At 54.1% G+C, this 18002-nt stretch overlaps 7 protein-coding genes across 7 annotated transcripts; 4 read left to right on the top strand and 3 right to left on the bottom strand.

Moving 5' to 3' along the window:
* Positions 1 to 1393: 1393 nt before the first annotated feature.
* W97_03426 (uncharacterized protein) lies at positions 1394 to 2398 on the top strand (the record flags this gene model as incomplete). Its single annotated transcript, XM_007781323.1, has 2 exons — positions 1394 to 1913; positions 1992 to 2398. 2 exons carry the CDS (start codon positions 1394 to 1396, stop codon positions 2396 to 2398), a joined length of 927 nt encoding a protein of 308 aa, XP_007779513.1.
* Positions 2399 to 3664: 1266 nt separating this feature from the next.
* Positions 3665 to 4743, bottom strand: W97_03425 (uncharacterized protein; the record flags this gene model as incomplete). The annotated part of the gene is made up of 2 exons (XM_007781322.1): positions 3665 to 4045; positions 4714 to 4743. 2 exons carry the CDS (start codon positions 4741 to 4743, stop codon positions 3665 to 3667), a joined length of 411 nt encoding a protein of 136 aa, XP_007779512.1.
* Positions 4744 to 5053: 310 nt separating this feature from the next.
* Positions 5054 to 6505, bottom strand: W97_03424 (acetyl-CoA C-acetyltransferase; the record flags this gene model as incomplete). The annotated part of the gene is made up of 5 exons (XM_007781321.1): positions 5054 to 5572; positions 5645 to 6134; positions 6192 to 6264; positions 6331 to 6380; positions 6441 to 6505. 5 exons carry the CDS (start codon positions 6503 to 6505, stop codon positions 5054 to 5056), a joined length of 1197 nt encoding a protein of 398 aa, XP_007779511.1.
* A 380-nt stretch (positions 6506 to 6885) lies between these two features.
* Positions 6886 to 9896, top strand: W97_03423 (elongation factor EF-2; the record flags this gene model as incomplete). The annotated part of the gene is made up of 2 exons (XM_007781320.1): positions 6886 to 9597; positions 9651 to 9896. 2 exons carry the CDS (start codon positions 6886 to 6888, stop codon positions 9894 to 9896), a joined length of 2958 nt encoding a protein of 985 aa, XP_007779510.1.
* A 199-nt stretch (positions 9897 to 10095) lies between these two features.
* Positions 10096 to 10797, bottom strand: W97_03422 (uncharacterized protein; the record flags this gene model as incomplete). Its single annotated transcript, XM_007781319.1, has 1 exon — positions 10096 to 10797. The coding sequence occupies one exon, from the start codon at positions 10795 to 10797 to the stop codon at positions 10096 to 10098; it is 702 nt and encodes a 233-aa protein (XP_007779509.1).
* A 422-nt stretch (positions 10798 to 11219) lies between these two features.
* W97_03421 (uncharacterized protein) lies at positions 11220 to 12357 on the top strand (the record flags this gene model as incomplete). Its single annotated transcript, XM_007781318.1, has 3 exons — positions 11220 to 11343; positions 11391 to 11462; positions 11513 to 12357. 3 exons carry the CDS (start codon positions 11220 to 11222, stop codon positions 12355 to 12357), a joined length of 1041 nt encoding a protein of 346 aa, XP_007779508.1.
* A 1142-nt stretch (positions 12358 to 13499) lies between these two features.
* W97_03420 (uncharacterized protein) lies at positions 13500 to 17192 on the top strand (the record flags this gene model as incomplete). The annotated part of the gene is made up of 1 exon (XM_007781317.1): positions 13500 to 17192. One exon carries the CDS (start codon positions 13500 to 13502, stop codon positions 17190 to 17192), a length of 3693 nt encoding a protein of 1230 aa, XP_007779507.1.
* Positions 17193 to 18002: the final 810 nt, after the last annotated feature.

The following is an 18002-nucleotide window of genomic DNA, read 5'->3' as shown; positions in this document are numbered from 1 at the left end:
TAGCTAAGCTTACTACCTTTAGCTTAGCTACTTCCTTTACTTCTTTAAGCTATTAGTAATGTATCTACTCTACTTATTCCACCGACTGTAGACGAGTTCATATGTATTCTATCCCAATAAATTTCATCTTGATACTAAGTTTTACTCTTGCTAAGTAGCGGATTGCTGCCTCTAGTCAGACGCTCGTTGTAGGGTAGCTAGAACCGCTAGGGAGTTTATAAGACGCGCGTACATCTTGTCGAACTACTCTTTGTTTATAAGTGAGAGCAGGAAGAGGCGAGGCCATTCGGGGGCTTGCTCTGCCATTTTGGAGGTACGAGTATCTTCCTGGACGGAAAGTCAGCGATACGGTACAACGAGAGGCCTTCTTAGAGTCCGTACTCAATAAAGTGCACTGAGCGAGGGCAGCTAGTGGCTCGTTCGTCGACCATGGTCTGAATGTCGTGATTAATAGCGAAGGCAGAGTGTCGATTATGGATGGGTTGTTTCCTTCGTGTCAGCTTGGCCCCTTGGTGCTCAATTGATAGCGGCGAAGTCACAATAATGCAATATCAGAATGCTTCGCTTCCATGTCCAGAGCTGATGCTCCTGCAGGAAGTGTCAATTCATGGAACAAGCTCCGTGCCAAGCTCGTTCTTTTCCCGTTTCCCTTTCACCTGGCTACAGTACCTAGCAGCTCTGGGTTCAGAAGATCTACGTGCAGCGTAGTGGATAGAAGTAGTCCGAATGAACGCTCCCAGTCGTTCATACATGCGTCTACCCCGGCATCCGTGTAATATTCCTCACTCTGGCCGACGTTGAACCGAGTTCGGTGAGTCAAGGATCTCGCAGCGGACACAGCTGTCACGTCGCCCAGCCTGCCACGTCGTGGCCAAAATAACGCCGACTCCAGGCTTATGAGCATGAAAAATCAACCCGTTACCACAGGGTAAACATAATGAAGAATAGTCTGCTTAGCAGAGTGTAGATCCTAAAGTGTGTTTCTAATACTAATTAAATACATATATGAGCTGGCATTAATTCAGAAAAACTTCCAACTCGTGTCGAAGGGTGATGTTCATGGTTGGAGTCGGGGTATTTTTGGCGATGACGTGCCTGCTCAGGTGGAGTACTGTCTTGGTGCTTAGTCATGCGGGGGCATCATCCATGATGGATCTCACGATTACCGCGCCATCAACAACATCCTGCCCACATGTCTCAATCTTACACTCGGCATCATGTGGACTGCGCTTCTTGGATGGAGGATGCTAGAACATTCGTCGGGGAATGACCACGATGTATTTACTTCGAGACACTCGCCCCTCAGAGCGCTCGTAGACGGCTCGCCGTTCAGGTTTTGTCGAAGTTATGCTATCATCTGGACTTCGTTTTGGTAATCCTACTTCTGTCCATCATGCCGCGCACGCCAGTGGACAACCTCGTTCGACTGTACCCCTTGAGCATCAGCGAGTTTCCATACCATCCCGCCTTCCGTGACGCACAGCGCTCCAGTGACGCTCCTGATCTCACCACCTTCATAAAAGCAGTCCTTGACCAAGCCATTGCATTCGTCGACGATAATACTCTCCTCGGGACCTTCAGCGCATGGGGCGAAAAAACCTCACCACCTGCGACAGCCACGGTTTATCAGCTATCGCGCACAATCAAGCCTTCCGAGCTGTCCAGCAGCAGACGCAGTGTTAAAAAAGAAGCATGGTTCGCGCGTCGTAGCACTCATGCCAACCGTCGCGAGAAAGGGACCGCAGACTGGGCTGAGTTCGATAGCGGGCTGAGGGCTGATCACATGAACCATGAGATGGAGTATACGCCGAATGTCCTTGACGCTCACAAGGTTGTAGACTGGGAGCAAGAGCTCGCTGATAGTGGCCGTAACTGGCTGAAGGAAAATGGGTATGAGGAGGCTAGCATGAGCAGTAGGTCACTTCCAGCCTCGTGTAGATGTTCATGACACAGCATTCCAAGAAGTGAATATGATGCTGATATATACGTAGTATACGAGATGCATCACCACATGCCCTTTCCGCTGTACAACCGCGTCTTTCCCGTCTTGGCTGTCCACGCCCGGACCTCGAAATCCTCATTCGTAGTAGTACAATTGCCGGTCGATCTCACCCAGCTGCCCCAAAACCCATCCAACGGCGTGCTCTATAGCAATGCTAGAAATCGCCGTGACGGTGACTCGGCAGTACAGCGGAAGAGGGTAGTGCTGGGACAGTATGTGAGCATTGAAAGGGCGACTACAGAGGACGGTAATATATCGTGGATTATGGCGACTGCGAGCGACGCTAAGGGCTGGCTGCCGATGTGGTTGCAGAAGTTGGGTGTGCCAGGTGCGATTGTGAAGGACGTTGGATACTTCATGGAGTGGACTGCGAAAAGGAGGAACAGTGGGGCATGATCTATCTTCTTGGAGCAGCAGTATAGTGATGTTATTCTTGAGATATATAGCCTCTGAATTGTATAAGCTGTGCTTTGGTTCAGCTCCTGTGGTTTCATGCGGTTCCAACAATTCATGATGCATTGAGAACACTCAAAGTTGAATAGCCACTCACTTTCAAGAAGATGTTGCTTCTACAAGGTCGGGTATCCGTCTTGAGATCGACAATGTAGCGTTGGAGTGCAGGGGGGTCGTGTAATATATCAGACCCTAAGACACTGCTGAGCACTTCTCGCGTGAGGATGCGGGCTTGACCTCCAGCCTCGTACCCTTGTGGTAACCATCCCAGAGGCCACAACATCCAAGACGCCTCGCAAACAACCCCCCAAAGAAGGCAATCGCGAGTGGCTCGTGTACCTATTTCCAGACTCGTAGATATGCGCCAAGGCTAGGCATATACGGAGTCTAGCGGGGAGGTCGTGCATCCTAGCTCCATGACTTGGCTGCCTTTCAGCTCCTTCAGCCTCCCTCGAGGGGGTAGCTCTCTACCAAGCCCTTTCCTGGCTGTTGTCTCTGTATTCATGTTTCAATTGCGTGTCGAGATGGTCCCATATATTTCTGATTAGGACTTCACACAGCTCCTCATTGCTTTTGTTCATGCTTCAACGTTCCACTCTAGCATTGGAGGGGCTCTTGTAGAGACCAGCGCATTACGCAGAACCTCTATACCTGTGACTTAATCAGCCGCCAGTATGCAACCGTCATACGGAAGTACGGGACAAGCTCCGTATCAGCAATTTCGCCATGTCCGCGGCGGCCCGGATCCTTTATGTCCAAGAACTCGAAGCGCTTGCAGGAGGCGCAAACAGGCTTCTTGCACTTATAACAGATCAGGTTCAAGTAGCCAAGCGCTTAAACCTCTGTGGTAGGTCGCTTACCCATCAGTTTCCCCCACGCTTTAGAACACCCTGTCTCCCTTCTACCGCTTGGTAAACGTTCATCTAGTTTCAGCTGCCCACCAAGCAACGCACCTTCCGTGCCGATTGTCTGAGTTTCCGGCACGGCTCGTTGCGGTTGCCCCCGCCATCTTCACCCTCGTAAACGTGACTTTCCTCGAAGCAACAATTGCGTCGCTAGCAAAGCAGATCAATATGACTGCCTATGCGTTTTTCATGGCTCATGATCCGCGTCGCCGCGGTGCATGCTGGCTCACCCCATCTACCGCCTCTGGAAGATTTCCAGAAGTGCCTTGCAGAGAGATCTTATTCACGTAAACTGCCCACCTCTTCACACCAAATGACTCGGCAGTAAGAAATTCGCAATCCCCTCCTTAATCCTATACTCATGCCCACAATTCCCACATATCAGCGCCCCCTCCTTCACCGTCGTCTCCAGCAACAGCCTATGCAGTTCCGCCTTCATCTTCCCATCTTCTTCCTCATCCAGCACACCAACCTCCGGCGCCTCCCCCGGCAACTCCGCAACCCTTAGCCCCGCGCACAGCGTAACGAGGGCGGACCACTGCAGGCGCGGGAGGATGTTGTGCAGGAAGGCGGGCTTGGGCTCGATCTCTATGATCTCGAGCTCGGCGTCACGCGGGTGGAGGGGGAAGGCTGCCTGGCTGGATTTGCAGGCTTTTGCGGGCGCAGGTCGGGAAGCTATTAGCCACTATCGAGGACGCAGCCGTCACTACCACTGGCGCCGACGAGACTGGCCAAGTGAGTGACGGTTGGATCCGTCTGCGAGGCCGGCTTTTAGCAGCTACATATGTTCACGCCCGGGACGGCCCTGGCACACGTCTCAATTTCTCTAACACTGGACGCGGAACATTTCCGACTGATCGTGTTACGGCTGAAAACGAAGACATACAATTTGTCTACGAAGGCACGTTCGGCTTGGACGAGGCGGTAGACCCATCACGAGACGAAGTTTTCGCTTTACCTATCCAGGATGGGACCTTCGTTTTGATAGGGCTTCTTCTGAGACGGCGTATTACTGGAGACAAAGAGATGTTTACTAAGCTTGGGCTCCTTCGTCTGCAGGGAGAGCGGCCCATCTACTGCGCGAGATAAGCTTAGCTGCGGACGAACACATGGCCATTACCAACCCCAGAACCCGGTGTTCTCATCCATACCTGCTGCAGGCGTGATCTGACAGCGGACGAGCGCGAGACCGTTGCCAATATCTGCCCCTGCTCAGGGTTGCAAACCAATATGGCAATTCCAATGCGTCCTGACGAAGACATGACGGTGAGTGAGGACTGCCAACGCATACTCACGAGCTACACTTTGGCTGCAGTGAACACCGAGGGCATGATCGAGTCGAAAAAATCTCACCTCAGTCACGCTCTCACTGTCTTCCGTCATGCCCGCGCGGACGTCCGAGTCGTGTCATGTTTCCGATCGCGACCGTAGACGTGTAAGCAGCGGTTAGGATACCGCGATTGCGGACACCCAGTCGCCGCGTTTCATGTAACCGTGCGACGCAAGACGAAATGTGGGGACGTGGAATGGCGGTGAGCGCATGAGAAATTCATTGTATTCCAGAAAATCAATTAACATGTGACTTTTGTACGTGGATGACTGCAACGCTTCATGCATTGAAACGCACTATACAGGACTTACAGCACCAGATTAACCCGCTCTCCTAACCGTCTCCAGTTGCACCATTAACATCCTACCGCACCATCTCCACAACCAGCGCGCTCGCCCCTCCACCCCCGTTACAAATCCCCGCACATCCGATCTTCCCCTTCTTCTCCCTCAGCACGCCCAGCAACGTCGTCACAATCCTAGCCCCACTGCCTCCGAGCGGATGTCCCAGCGCAACAGCTCCACCATGCAAATTAACCTTCTCCTCCTCCAATCCCAGTAGCTTCATATTGGCCAGCGCGACAACGCTAAAGGCTTCATTGATCTCAAACGCATCGACCTCTTCCTGCTTCACGCCTGCGTGCTTCAGTGCCTTGGGGATCGCGAGCGCGGGCGCGGTGGTGAATTTCGAGGGGTTCTGAGCTGCGTCGCCCCAGCCGCGGATTTTGGCTAGAGGTTTGAGACCGAGTTCCTTGAGCTTCTCCTCTGACACCAGTACAAGGGCTGCGGCGCCGTCGGAGAGCGGGGAGGCGTTTGCGGCGGTGACGGTGCCGTCTTTCGGCTGGAAGGCGGGGCGGAGGCTGCGGGTTTTGGATTCATTGAACTGTGGGAGGTGTTAGTCCGCTGCTCTCCTCTAGACCGAAGAAAGATGAGCCAGGAAGGCACGCAAACGTACGTTCTTCGGCTCGTCATCGTGCTCAACAACAGTATCCGGCTTCCCCCTAGCCCCGGGAATCGTGACTTTCGCGATCTCCTCCCCAAACCACCCACTCTGCTGCGCCCATTGCGCCTTCTTGTAGCTCCTAATACAGTAGTCGTCCTGCTGCTCCCGATTGAACCCATGATCCCTAGCACACTCCTCGCCTTGCAGCCCCATGTGTTCGTTCTTGTACACGTCCGTCAGCCCGTCCTTGAGCACGCCGTCCACGAGTGTTTGATTGCCGAACTTGGCGCCCGTCCGCATGTTGGGCAGGTAGTGCGGCGCATTTGACATAGACTCGGTCCCGCCTGCCACCACGATGGAGGCATTGCCTGTAATGATGGTTTGGGCGCCTAGGATGATGGCCTTGATTGAGGAGGCGCAGACCTTGTTTACGGTGGTTGCGACTGTGGATTCTCCGAGGCCGGCGCCGAGGGCGCACTGGCGGGCGGGGTTCTGGCCAAGACTGGGAAAGAGTTAGGAGAGGTGTTGCTGTGATATGGGGGTGTATATCGAGGCATACTTGGCCGAAAGGACGTTGCCAAAGAAGACTTCTTCGACGTCTTCGGGCTTAACGCCGGCGCGTTCAACGGCAGCTGCAGGGTTCAATTAGCTCAAACGCTTCGAAGGAAGGTAGAGAAGCTCGATTGATGGGGCATTACCTTTGATAACATGCGAGCCCAGCTGTATAGCGCTCAAGCTCGCCAGAGAGCTGTGTTGTTGGTGAGCTCAAGCTGCCCTGTCCCAAATACTGGTACGGCTCCCTGCTTACCCTTGGAACATGCCCACAGGCGTGCGGGCCGCCGAGACGATGTATACAGGCGGTAGCTCTGGCATTCTAGCGGTGTTTCTCTCGACTCGTGTGGTATTGGACAGTCAATGAGGAGTGGAAAAGAAGACAGTGCGGTCGATGTTAGTTTTATGTATGCAAATATCAGCTCGGGTTTGTTGAGAGGGCGGTGTCGAAAAGCTACGCAGCCACACTTTGTCCCTGCATCCGCCTCTAACGGCCGGCTCGCGCTGATCGCTTCGGGCGCCACTGTGGCGCCGGGACATCCCGTCCTGGCGCGACAAAGTTTCTCCAGGCTCCAAGGCTCGAAGCGCGTTTGATAGACTGCAATAGCTCGCCGCTCCGCCTTCGTAGCAGTTCCTACACCTCTAACCCCGTCGCGTAGCCATCTCAACTCCTCAAACTCTACCGAGAAACAGGACCCACCATGGACGACCTCTACGACGAGTTCGGAAACTTCATAGGCGAGGCCGAGTCCGAGGAAGAGTCGGACCATGGCGTGCAGGCAGCAGACGCGTACGTCTACGATGACCAGCCGATAGACGAGGATGAGGAGGAAGCACGGGACCAGCAGCTCATGGAGGTGGACGCCGATGGACCCTCCAATGCTGTAGTACTGCACGAGGACAAGCAATACTATCCCACAGCGCAACAAGTATACGGGCCGGATGTGGAGACATTGGTGCAAGAGGAGGATACGCAGTCGCTGTCGCAACCCATTATAGCGCCCGTGGTGCAGAAGAAGTTCACAGTCCAGGAGGCCGACCTGCCGCCGGTGTTCTTTAAGCGGGAGTTCATGACGGATCTGATGAACTTGCCCGAGCAGATACGGAATGTGGCGGTCGCTGGGCATCTGCACCATGGCAAGACAGCGTTCATGGATATGCTAGTTCTGGAGACACATGATATCCAGGACCGGCTGGAGAAGAAGACAGGCAGGAAGCGGGACGAGCAGCTGCGGTATACGGATGTGCATGTGCTGGAGCGGGAAAGGGGGCTGTCGATCAAGGCATCGCCGATGAGCCTGGTCTTGCAGGGGACAAAGGGCAAATCGCATCTGTTCAACATCATAGACACACCCGGACATGTGAACTTCGTCGACGAGGTCGCCTCATCACTACGGCTTGTTGACGGTGTGGTTCTTGTTGTCGATGTTGTCGAAGGTGTTCAGGTGAACACTGAGCAGATCATTAAGCACGCCATACTAGAAGACTTACCGCTGGTTCTGGTGGTCAACAAAATGGATCGGTTAATACTGGAACTTAAGCTTCCGCCAGCAGACGCCTACTTCAAGCTCAAACATGTCATCGAGGAGGTCAATACGGTGATAGAAAACACCATACCCGGGCGAGGCGAGAGGCGGCGTGTGAGTCCTGAGAAAGGCAACGTCGCGTTTGCTTGTACAAGCATGGGGTGGTGTTTCACCTTACAATCATTTGCAAAGATGTACGCGGACAGCTACGAAAAAGTCAATGCTGATGATTTTGCTTTGCGGCTATGGGGCGACATCTTCTTCAATCCGCGAAGTCGCAAATTCACGCGAAAGGCCATGGAAGACGGGTCGAAGCGATCATTTGTCAACTTCGTTCTTGAGCCGATTTACAAGCTGTACTCGCACACAATCAGCGAGAGCCCAGAGGACCTCAAGGATACATTGGCTACGCTGGGCATCCATCTCAAGCCGTCACAGTACAAAATCGATGCGAAAGACCTCCTGAAGCTAGTATGCGGACAGTTCTTCGGTCCAGCACACGGCTTCGTGGACATGGTAGTCGAGCACATCCCCTCGCCTCTCTCTGGTGCCCAGCGATTGCTCGAGCGCTACTACGCCGGCCCCCTCGACACGACAACCGCCACCGCAATGTCATCCTGCGATCAAGATGGCCCACTCATCGTCCACATCACCAAGCTCTTCAACACCACCGACGCAAAAGCCTTCCACGCCCTCGGCCGCGTCATGAGCGGCACCGCGCGGCCCGGCGACGCCGTTCGCGTCCTAGGCGAGGGCTACACGCTCGAGGACGAAGAGGACATGGTGTCCGCCGTCATCGACAACACCTTCATCGGCAACTCGCGCTACAACATCCCTGTCAGCGGCGTCCCGGCTGGGAACTGGGTCCTGATGTCGGGTGTGGATAACTCCATTGTCAAGACCGCCACGCTCGTCGCGCCGAAGCTGCCTAATGGCGAAGACGCGTACATCTTTAGGCCGGTCAAGCACTTCTTCGAGAGCGTTTTCAAGGTCGCAGTCGAGCCAATCAACCCATCTGAGCTCCCGAAGATGCTGGACGGGCTGCGCAAGATCAACAAATCTTACCCGCTCGTGACGACGAAGGTCGAGGAGTCGGGCGAGCACGTTGTTCTTGGCACTGGGGAGCTCTATATGGACTGCGTGCTGCACGACCTCCGTCGTCTCTACGCCGAAATGGAGATCAAGGTCTCCGACCCCGTGACCAGGTTCTGCGAGACGGTGGTTGAGACGAGCGCGATAAAATGCTATGCCCTGACGCCGAACAAGAAAAACAAGTTGACCATGGTTGCCGAACCGCTGGACCCGGGCATCGCGGAGGACATCGAGGCCGGCAAGGTCAACATCAAGGATCCGGTGCGGAAGGTGGGCAAGTTCTTCGAGGAGAACTACGGCTATGACTTGCTGGCCTCCAGGAACATCTGGGCGTTCGGACCGGATGATATGGGTCCCAATATTCTGCAGAACGACACGCTGCCGAGTGATGTAGATCAGAAACTGCTAAAGTCCGTCAGGGACAGCATCAAACAGGGGTTCAGCTGGGCGACTAGAGAGGGTCCGCTGTGCGAGGAGCCGATTCGGAACACTAAATTCCGCATCATGGATGTGAGTCTGGCGCCGGAACCGATACTAAGGGGTGGCGGGCAGATCATCCCAACAGCGAGGAGGGCCGCGTACTCGAGTTTTCTGATGGCGAGCCCGAGGCTCATGGAGCCGGTGTACGAGTGCAGCATGATTGGTCCTGCGGATGCGGTGAGCTCGCTGTACACGGTGCTGGCGAGGAGGAGAGGGCACGTGCTGCAGGATGGGCCGATTGCTGGGACGCCGTTGTACAGTGTTAAGGGGTTAATACCTGTCATTGACTCGTTTGGTTTTGAGACAGATCTTAGGGTAAGCTTCCTTCTGCACATGTGCCAAAGCTATATGCTGACGGAGCACTGCAGATCCATACTCAGGGCCAAGCAACCGTGTCCCTTGTTTTCGACAGGTGGTCCATCGTTCCCGGTGATCCGCTGGACAAAGACATCAAGCTTCGCCCGCTTGAGCCGGCGTCTGCGCAAGCTACTGCGAGGGATTTTGTACTCAAGACAAGGAGGAGGAAGGGCCTGGCGGAGGACGTGACGATCAGCAAGTTCTTGGAACCGGAGCTATTTAGGAGTCTGAAGGAGAGTGGGATTCTGGACGGTTGAAGAGCTGCACGCCGGTTTTAGGGCTGCGGCAGAGGGGCAAGAAGGATTCAGCGACGTCCATCGCATCTGGCACTGCCGCAAGAGATGCGGTAGGAAGCATGGCAGATGGCACAGGGCCAGCTTGGTCATGAGAGCGATGCGGCACGCATGAGCTCACGTAGTGTTCTGGGTGGGAAGATCCGGTCGTTCAGTCTGGCCGCTAGTCGGCAAAGTGCGACTCGATGTGGTGCGCCACAGCAGTCTCGTCGCCCTCGAAAGTGTTACACAGTGGACATATAGTCGTTGAGACTAAATTCGCATCCTCCATGCGAGCCGGCTGACTTGTATGCCTGTCATAGCCTTGATCCTCCTCATCCAACCTTCTTGAGCCCGGCTTGAGGTAATCTCCCAAGCTAAGGGTGTGTCTCTCAGGCGCGTCAGGATGCCACTCATCTCGCGCATCAGAATATCGTGCCGTGAAGCGCGAGGGTCTAGCTCCCATCACTCCTGTGGAATAAGCAGGCTCTCCGTTTCTGCTCAGATTACTCAAGCCCGCCTCTCCAGCTGCTGCCTCCTCCTGATGGACCATCCTCTGCACCCTCCCCACACGTCCGTCCCTTAACCGCACCTTGATGCCCCGCGGATGGTTGCCATTCGTAAGGACTTCGGAGACCGTGCCTTGCACCTCCCGGCCAGTGGCCTGGTCCATCTTGAGGACTATGGATACGAAAGCGCCTGGTGCGACTTGCTGGATCGTGGGCACATTCTGAGGATATGCTGGTGAAGCGCGGTTGTTATAGTTCGCGCGGCCTCTGGTGCCGCGGTAGTCTCCTCGGCTTCTGCTTCTACCCCTTTGGTGACCTCCTCTCCGCGTGTCACCTTGAGCAGGGCTGTTTGGCCTATCTCGTGGTTCTTGAAACATTTTTGTAGTGGTGATAAAGATGATTCGGAGAACGGATGGCGTGGGAAAGGCGTTGCCAAGGCCGGCAAAAGGTGGGCCGCTAGTGGGACCAGCTTGCGCGGGGAGATCTCAGTCTGAACGCGGTTTTACTCGAGAGTAACCTTCTGTCTACGTAGCATCGCATTCTCGGGTAACCGATTCGTATGTGAAGGAGCTCTGATACGGATTCTTCTCTAAGGAAACCCAAGTTCGAGCGGACTTTAGACGCCCGGTTCTTTCTCGGTTCCAGCCGCTTTGATATCAGCCTCGCCCAGCCATCTCACATGAAGCCTTGTTGAACAGTCTGCGCCATGTGAAGTCTTTCAGGCATTGCGTCTCTCTCTCATGCTCTTCTATCACATCTCTCATTAAAGCGTCTCAGAATATCCGTAATCACTTCCGCGATGCCAAGTCACGGGATGTTTCGCGCCCGCACCGAACGGGGAGCAGGAAGCGCAGCTCGCGGGAACTTCAACGGCGCATCGCGATCCAAGCCGAGAGGAGTCTTCTCAGATGGTGGCTGGCATTGTATGAGGACACATACGACCAGTCTAGACTTTGCTAACAGAGGCCAGGCGAATGCGACCCTCCTCTACCGGCAACACACTTCAAGGTGAAGAAGGAAGGCCCGAACAACGGCCGCTGGTGTAAGTACATCTCCCTGACTTCACGTATAAAGCGCTAAAATAGCGACCAGTCTATACCTGCCAAAAGGGCAAAGGCAAAGGATGCAGCTTCTTCCTATGGAACGAAGACGCCAAACCCCGCGAAGTAGCAGCGGTCCTAAGCAATTCGAGAGACGAACCTCATCCCGCGCCAAACCCTGTGCCAGGTGCTACTAGGCCTATTACACCCCCGCCAGTGTATTCGTTGCAAGCAGGTAATGGCACAATCAGCAGGAAGCGGTCAAGAGAGGAGGATGAGTTCGGGGACGACGATGCATTTCCATGGCCACTTACCGGACACGAGGATGACGGCCACTCAGATACGAGCATCATGCCACCACCTGAGACTCCACGGAAGACTCAGAAGGTGGATGCGTATTCGACGCCTGGGAAACGGAAGCTTCCGTGGGTAACTGATGAGGCAAGCGGGCTTCCCACGCCCATAACCACGGGCCCAAGAAAGACATTGTTCACGCCGTCGTCGGAGCCAGCGATCGCCAATGGCGTTGGTTCTAGGTCTGAAAACAATGCTACTTCGTCACCTTACACCACGCCGACTCCATCTCGGTTTCTGGACACGCCAGCACGAGAGAGCTCTGAGGGCCAGCTTGCCACAGATGTGTTCAAGCTGCTCAATGAGAGCAACGCAATATTGAAGCAAGAAACCACACAGTCGCTGGAACGGCTCTTTACCATGCATTCTCTGAAAACTCAAGGCATCGCAAAGGGACGCGAGATTTCCCGGCTTGCGATAAAGGCTAAAGAAGCCAGGATCGCTGAACTCGAGCTCCGCGTCGCTACTTTGGAAGCGGAACTTGAGACCGAGAAGGCTATTGCCCAGCATTTGAGATGGGAGAAAGAGAACGAAGTTGGTTGAGATGAAGGAAGCCAAGATTTCGCGTGATTGAATCCGGCCGTCAGAAGAACACATCCGACGCCGAGAACTCTGAGTGGCGATGTGGCATTGGGCAACAAAAGGGTCGACCATCATACTTACAAGATGTTGACCAGCCAGGCATACATACAACATCGCTCGGAGAATGATCCACCTTGCTGTGAGTTTGCTCGGCGGCTGATTCGCTCGCCAATCTATTGGTCAAGCTCTGCCAAAGCAAAGAGCAGCCGGAGCAAAGCTCTCCAAGGCTCGACCATCGTGGCACTTCAGTATGAGGCGCGAGCATGAGCGCTGAAGACTTGCAAGTTTATCGGCATCATTTGACCCTGAGATCGCTGGCCGGCGATCTCCTTCCCAGGGCAGACTCAGAGGCCGACCATTTATCACGTTGGATAAGGCTTTAGGCGTCTACTGTTTGAGTAGATCTTCATTACCACCACAGTTCCTACGCTCAACGAGAGGGGAACGGCTGGTGCTTATGCGATCTGTTGCAGCGGATTCTTGGGCTCATGGCTCTACTTCGTAACAGTAAAGCTACAATGAGGTATGAAGATTACATTGCCCACTTGATGATCCTAAGAGAACAGGCGTGTTGCTGATAAATTCAATATGTGAGACTAATCATGCGTTTATGAGCAATATCACACCCGACAGAGGACGATTTACCTGCATTACCGTCCATCTGGATGCGGGAAGCTTGAGACCATTTAGGCATGAATTTAACAGCCATGGATTCTAGACAGTAGAGAGCTTAGAACATCTGATGACCAAGACCGCCGTCATGATCATTGATGTTTCTTCTCCTGTAGCTGGCGATGCGATACGGTTCGCAGCTCCGTAATTGTCATTGAGCACTTTGCGCGAGCCAATCAGCTCCAGAGTGGCGAGTTGCGCGCTTTGTGCGGCTGCCAAGCATCCCTTCCATCACCACCTTGACTGAGTACTGCATGGCTAGAAAGTTCTGCAGCCAAATCAGAGTCATTGCGCTTTTTCTGCGGTCTGCCTTGCTTGATTGCATAAAGATGTAGGTTTCCCAAGCTTCGTGCGACAACTGTGAGTCCGCTTTTACAGCCATTTGCGCTTTTGCCCTCGTCATATCAAGACAAGCTTCTGGATAGTCTACGATGTCTTCGAGTCTCATCGATCATTCTCCCTCCAGCTCAGAATCTTCGATCTCGAGCTTGACTCTGTTTGTGTCGAACCTCCACTGTCCGTCATGCATTCAAAATATCGAAGGCGCCCTGTCGGCTCTCGATCCGAGACCCAACTTGGTGTCACATTCCATAATCTCGCATTCCGTTATAGTCCGGCACAATTCCGCATTACCCGTAGCAGCTATCGTTGAGGCCTTCAACTTTGCTGGATTTGAGGTACACAGCACGTCTGTGGACTCTTCGGACGACATCGAGGCGGTCGATACTGAACAGCCACGACATCACGATACCGAATGGGAAGATAGCCTCGAGCAAGCTGTTCGCCGCTGGCGTGACTGCTGGAGAGGTGCCACGACCTCTCAAACCGATGACATGAAGAAGAGGCAGAAACACATCGAGCAGTGTAGGCTGTGTCGTTCCAGTGCCGGAGAGAAAGATGACACTCGGCTTTTGCAAGATTATTCCAGTCTGGCGCTCTCCTCCGTTCGCTGCTTCGCGTCCCAGGAGAAGTTACCGGAGGCTGTAAAAACGACTATCGATTCACCACCGTCCAGTCTCATGGAAGACAACTTTGTTGTCGTTGACACGGCATCGGAATCCTCTGAATATGAAGCCGACGTGTCAATAACGGGGATGACATGCGCCGCTTGCGTGGCTAGCATCACCTGGGCTTTGGAGCAGCAGCCTTGGGTGCGATCAGTCAACGTATCGTTGCTCACCCACAGTGCTACCATTGTCTTCAGCGGGAAGCAACACACTCAAGAGGTTGTCGACGCCATCCAGGAAGCTGGATTCGATGCGGCCTTGGTCCAGGTTAAAGCACTTGACCAGAGCACCAGCCCCCTCTCAGCAACCAACCGCGACGTTTGGCGGGCGTCTTATGCCATTGGAGGTATGACATGTAGTGCCTGCTCGACCGCCATCACAGAAGCTCTGAAGCAACACGGCTGGATTGAAAGCGTCGGTATTAACCTGATATCCCATGGTGGTACCATCGTCTTCAAGGGCAGGCACAATCTGAACACTATCACGAATACCATCGAGGATATGGGTTACGAAGCAAACCTAGATACAATCATCAACGTTGGACAAGGCAACGAAGAGAAGACGGATAGATCTGTAGCAATCCGCATATCCGGAATGTACTGCGAGCACTGCCCTGAACGCATCATGAGCAGCCTCAAGCATCTTTCGGAGAAAGGTATCACTGTTGAGAAGGCGCCAGCAATCAAGGATCCAATTCTGAAGCTCCGTTACTCCCCACAACCAGCCATCTTAACTATCAGGCACATCATAGCCGCAATCACAGCCACCGATCCTGCCTTGGAGCCATCAGTTCACCACCCGCCTACTATGGAAGAGCGGGCCCGCCAAATGCACACCCGTGAGCGGCGGCGCATTCTTCTTCGCCTTGCGCTGTCTGTCGTAGTCGCCATTCCTACCTTCATCATCGGCATCGTCTGGATGGATCTTGTCAAGCCAAGCAACCCGATCCGGCATTTCATGGAACAGCCTCTCTGGATCAGCGGCATTACCCGATCCGAATGGGCGCTCTTCATCTTGTCCACTCCGGTCTACTTCTTCGCTGCAGACACCTTCCATCGTCGAGCTCTAAGGGAGATGCGCGCTTTGTGGAGACGAGGGAGCCCGACACCTCTAGCTCAGAGATTTTATCGGTTCGGCAGCATGAACATGCTGATGTCTTTCGGAACATCAATCGCATACTTTGCCTCGATCACCGAGCTCGCAATAGCTGCAGCGGGAAATCGCCATGCAATGGAGGGCTCGTACTACTTCGACTCCGTCGTCTTCCTGACGATGTTCCTACTCATTGGTCGCTTCCTAGAAGCATACAGCAAGGCAAAGACAGGCGATGCGGTGACCTCTTTGGGAAACCTCAGACCTACTGAGGCGACATTGGTTGCCGCGGATGGAGTCGACGACCAGAAGATATCTATTGACCTTCTCGAAATCGACGACATTGTCCGAGTTCCGAATGGTAGCTCGCCCCCTTTCGATGGTGTCGTACTGTCAGGAGAGTCCAAGTTCGACGAGTCAAGCTTGACCGGTGAGTCACGTCCAGTGAGTAAAGCGCCTGGGGACACCGTCTATTCTGGCACCGTCAACAAAGGCGGGCCGATCACAATCCGCATATTCAGCATCTTCGGTACCTCCATGCTCGATCAGATCATCAAAGTGGTACGTGAAGGTCAAACAAGGAGGGCACCAGTAGAACGAGTGGCGGACATTATCACTGCACATTTTGTGCCTTTCGTGGTTGCCGTTGCCATGTTGACTTGGGTGCTATGGTTGTCGCTTGGGGTATCCGGAGCTTTACCAGAAGATTATCGCGATTCGATGTCTGGTGGATGGCCGCTCTGGTCGCTGCGGTTCGCCATAGCTGTCTTCGTTATTGCGTGTCCTTGCGGCATAGGCCTCGCTGCACCGACAGCTCTGTTCGTTGGTGGTGGCTTGGCTGCTCGTCACGGCATCTTGGTCAAAGGCGGCGGTGAGGCTTTCCAGGAAGCCAGCTCGCTCGATTGCGTTGTGTTCGACAAGACTGGTACTCTGACGCAGGGCGGGGACCCCGCAGTCACGGATTTCAAGGTGGTCGACGCGGCAGCTGAGTACGACGTTCTTGGGTTGGCGAAGAAGCTAGAAGAAAACAGCGGGCACCCTATTGCCAAAGGAATCGTTGCTTTCTGCACGTCGCACGAAGTAGCCGAGGCTGAGACTACAAACATTGAAGAACTGCCCGGCAAGGGAATGAAGGGAACTTTCAAGGTTTACTCATCCTCGAGCTCGAGTGTTGATGTCATCGTGGGCAACGAGGCCCTGATGGCGGATTACGACGTCCACATCAGTGAAGCATGTGCGGAATATCTGCACACATGGAAGACTCAAGGGAAATCTGTTGTGCTACTGGCCTTCGGAATCTCAGCCGATCTGGCTCCGGAGTCTTCTCCACGATTCAAGCTTGCCTTCATATTTGCCATCGCGGATCCTCTCCGCCCAGAAGCCGCTTCCACAGTCTCCGCCCTCCACCGCCGCGGCATCAACGTCTGGATCCTCTCCGGCGACAACGAGCTCACCGCCCGTGCGGTCGGCGCTCAGGTCGGTATACCAAGCACCAACATCATCGCAGGGGTCCTGCCAGACCAGAAAGCAGAAAAGATCAAGTACCTCCAGCGCTCCCTCACCAAGCCTCAGCGGCGCTCCCTCTTCGGCCTTAGAAGGCGAGTGCCCAAGCGAGCAACCATCGCCATGGTGGGCGATGGCATCAACGACTCACCCGCTCTCACAGCAGCAGACGTAGGCATCGCCATCGGCTCCGGCTCGGACATTGCCATCTCTTCTGCTTCCTTCGTGCTTGTGAACTCGAACCTGATTTCGTTGCTTACGCTGATCGACCTCTCGCGTACCGTGTTTCGCCGTGTCTGGTTCAACTTTGGCTGGGCGCTTGTCTACAATGTCATTGCGATGCCGGTCGCTGCCGGCGTGCTCTATCCGCTCCGGACGGGGAGTGGAGGACACATCAGGCTGGATCCTGTTTGGGCCAGTTTGGCGATGGCATTGAGCTCTGTCAGTGTGGTGTGCAGTAGCTTGGCGCTGAGGAGTAGTATTCCTGGGTTGGGGTTTAGGGCGCCGAAGGGGCAAGAGTAGGGAACGGAAGGGAGGTTTGAGCTGGAGTGATTTGTCTTGTCGTTGCGCTGATACTGTATGGTATTTTCGCACTTCTCTAATGTTCTTCGGCTTTGGTTGTCTGCTACCTGGCGTTAGTATTTGGCGGTCCTCAATTCAGACATTGGCCTTGATGGAGCCATGGCGCGCAGTCTGGAGTAGATAGATAATTACAGGATTTGTTCAGCTTCACTGCTTGAGGAAACGACCCGAGTATAGTCTGCGAACAAACACTTTTCAGCTTCGCTAGGAAACTGTTTACAAGTTATAAATAGTAACATCATAGGTTGATCCACATGTTCTGATGCTGAAAGGGAATTTAAGTGGGTGAGTGGTTTGGTGCATATCTGACCAATGAGGAGTCCGTAATGCGACGCGCTGTCCACGACGCGGCTTCCTCAGATTCCTGGCATCAAAAGAACGCCCGTGCTTCCACGAAGCTGTCTTGCGGCGGACTAGGTAGCATCGTGAGTACCTAGGTAGCAAATCCTTATGGGTATGTGATTGCTTTTACCGCTCCCACATCGAACTCGCTAATGGTATTCCTCACCTTACAGCTCCTCATACGCATTCGCACGACGCATCCCCCTCTCTGGGCCCTGCCCACGTCGACACTTATGGCGCTTCGTCCTCTGACGATGCCGAATACGAATCGGACTCGAGCTCCTCAAACGAGGGTCCGACCTCCGGACAGATGAAGAGCGGGAATTCTGGGACAGGTCCAACGACCACTGAAGGCGGAGAGTCTGGAGATGGCCCAGAAGCGGATCTCTACGCTTCCCTGGATGACAA

Source organism: Coniosporium apollinis (assembly GCF_000281105.1).
Source record: "Coniosporium apollinis CBS 100218 chromosome Unknown supercont1.14, whole genome shotgun sequence".
Lineage (NCBI taxonomy): Eukaryota > Fungi > Ascomycota > Dothideomycetes > Coniosporium > Coniosporium apollinis.
This window is presented reverse-complemented; position numbering and strand designations above follow the sequence as displayed.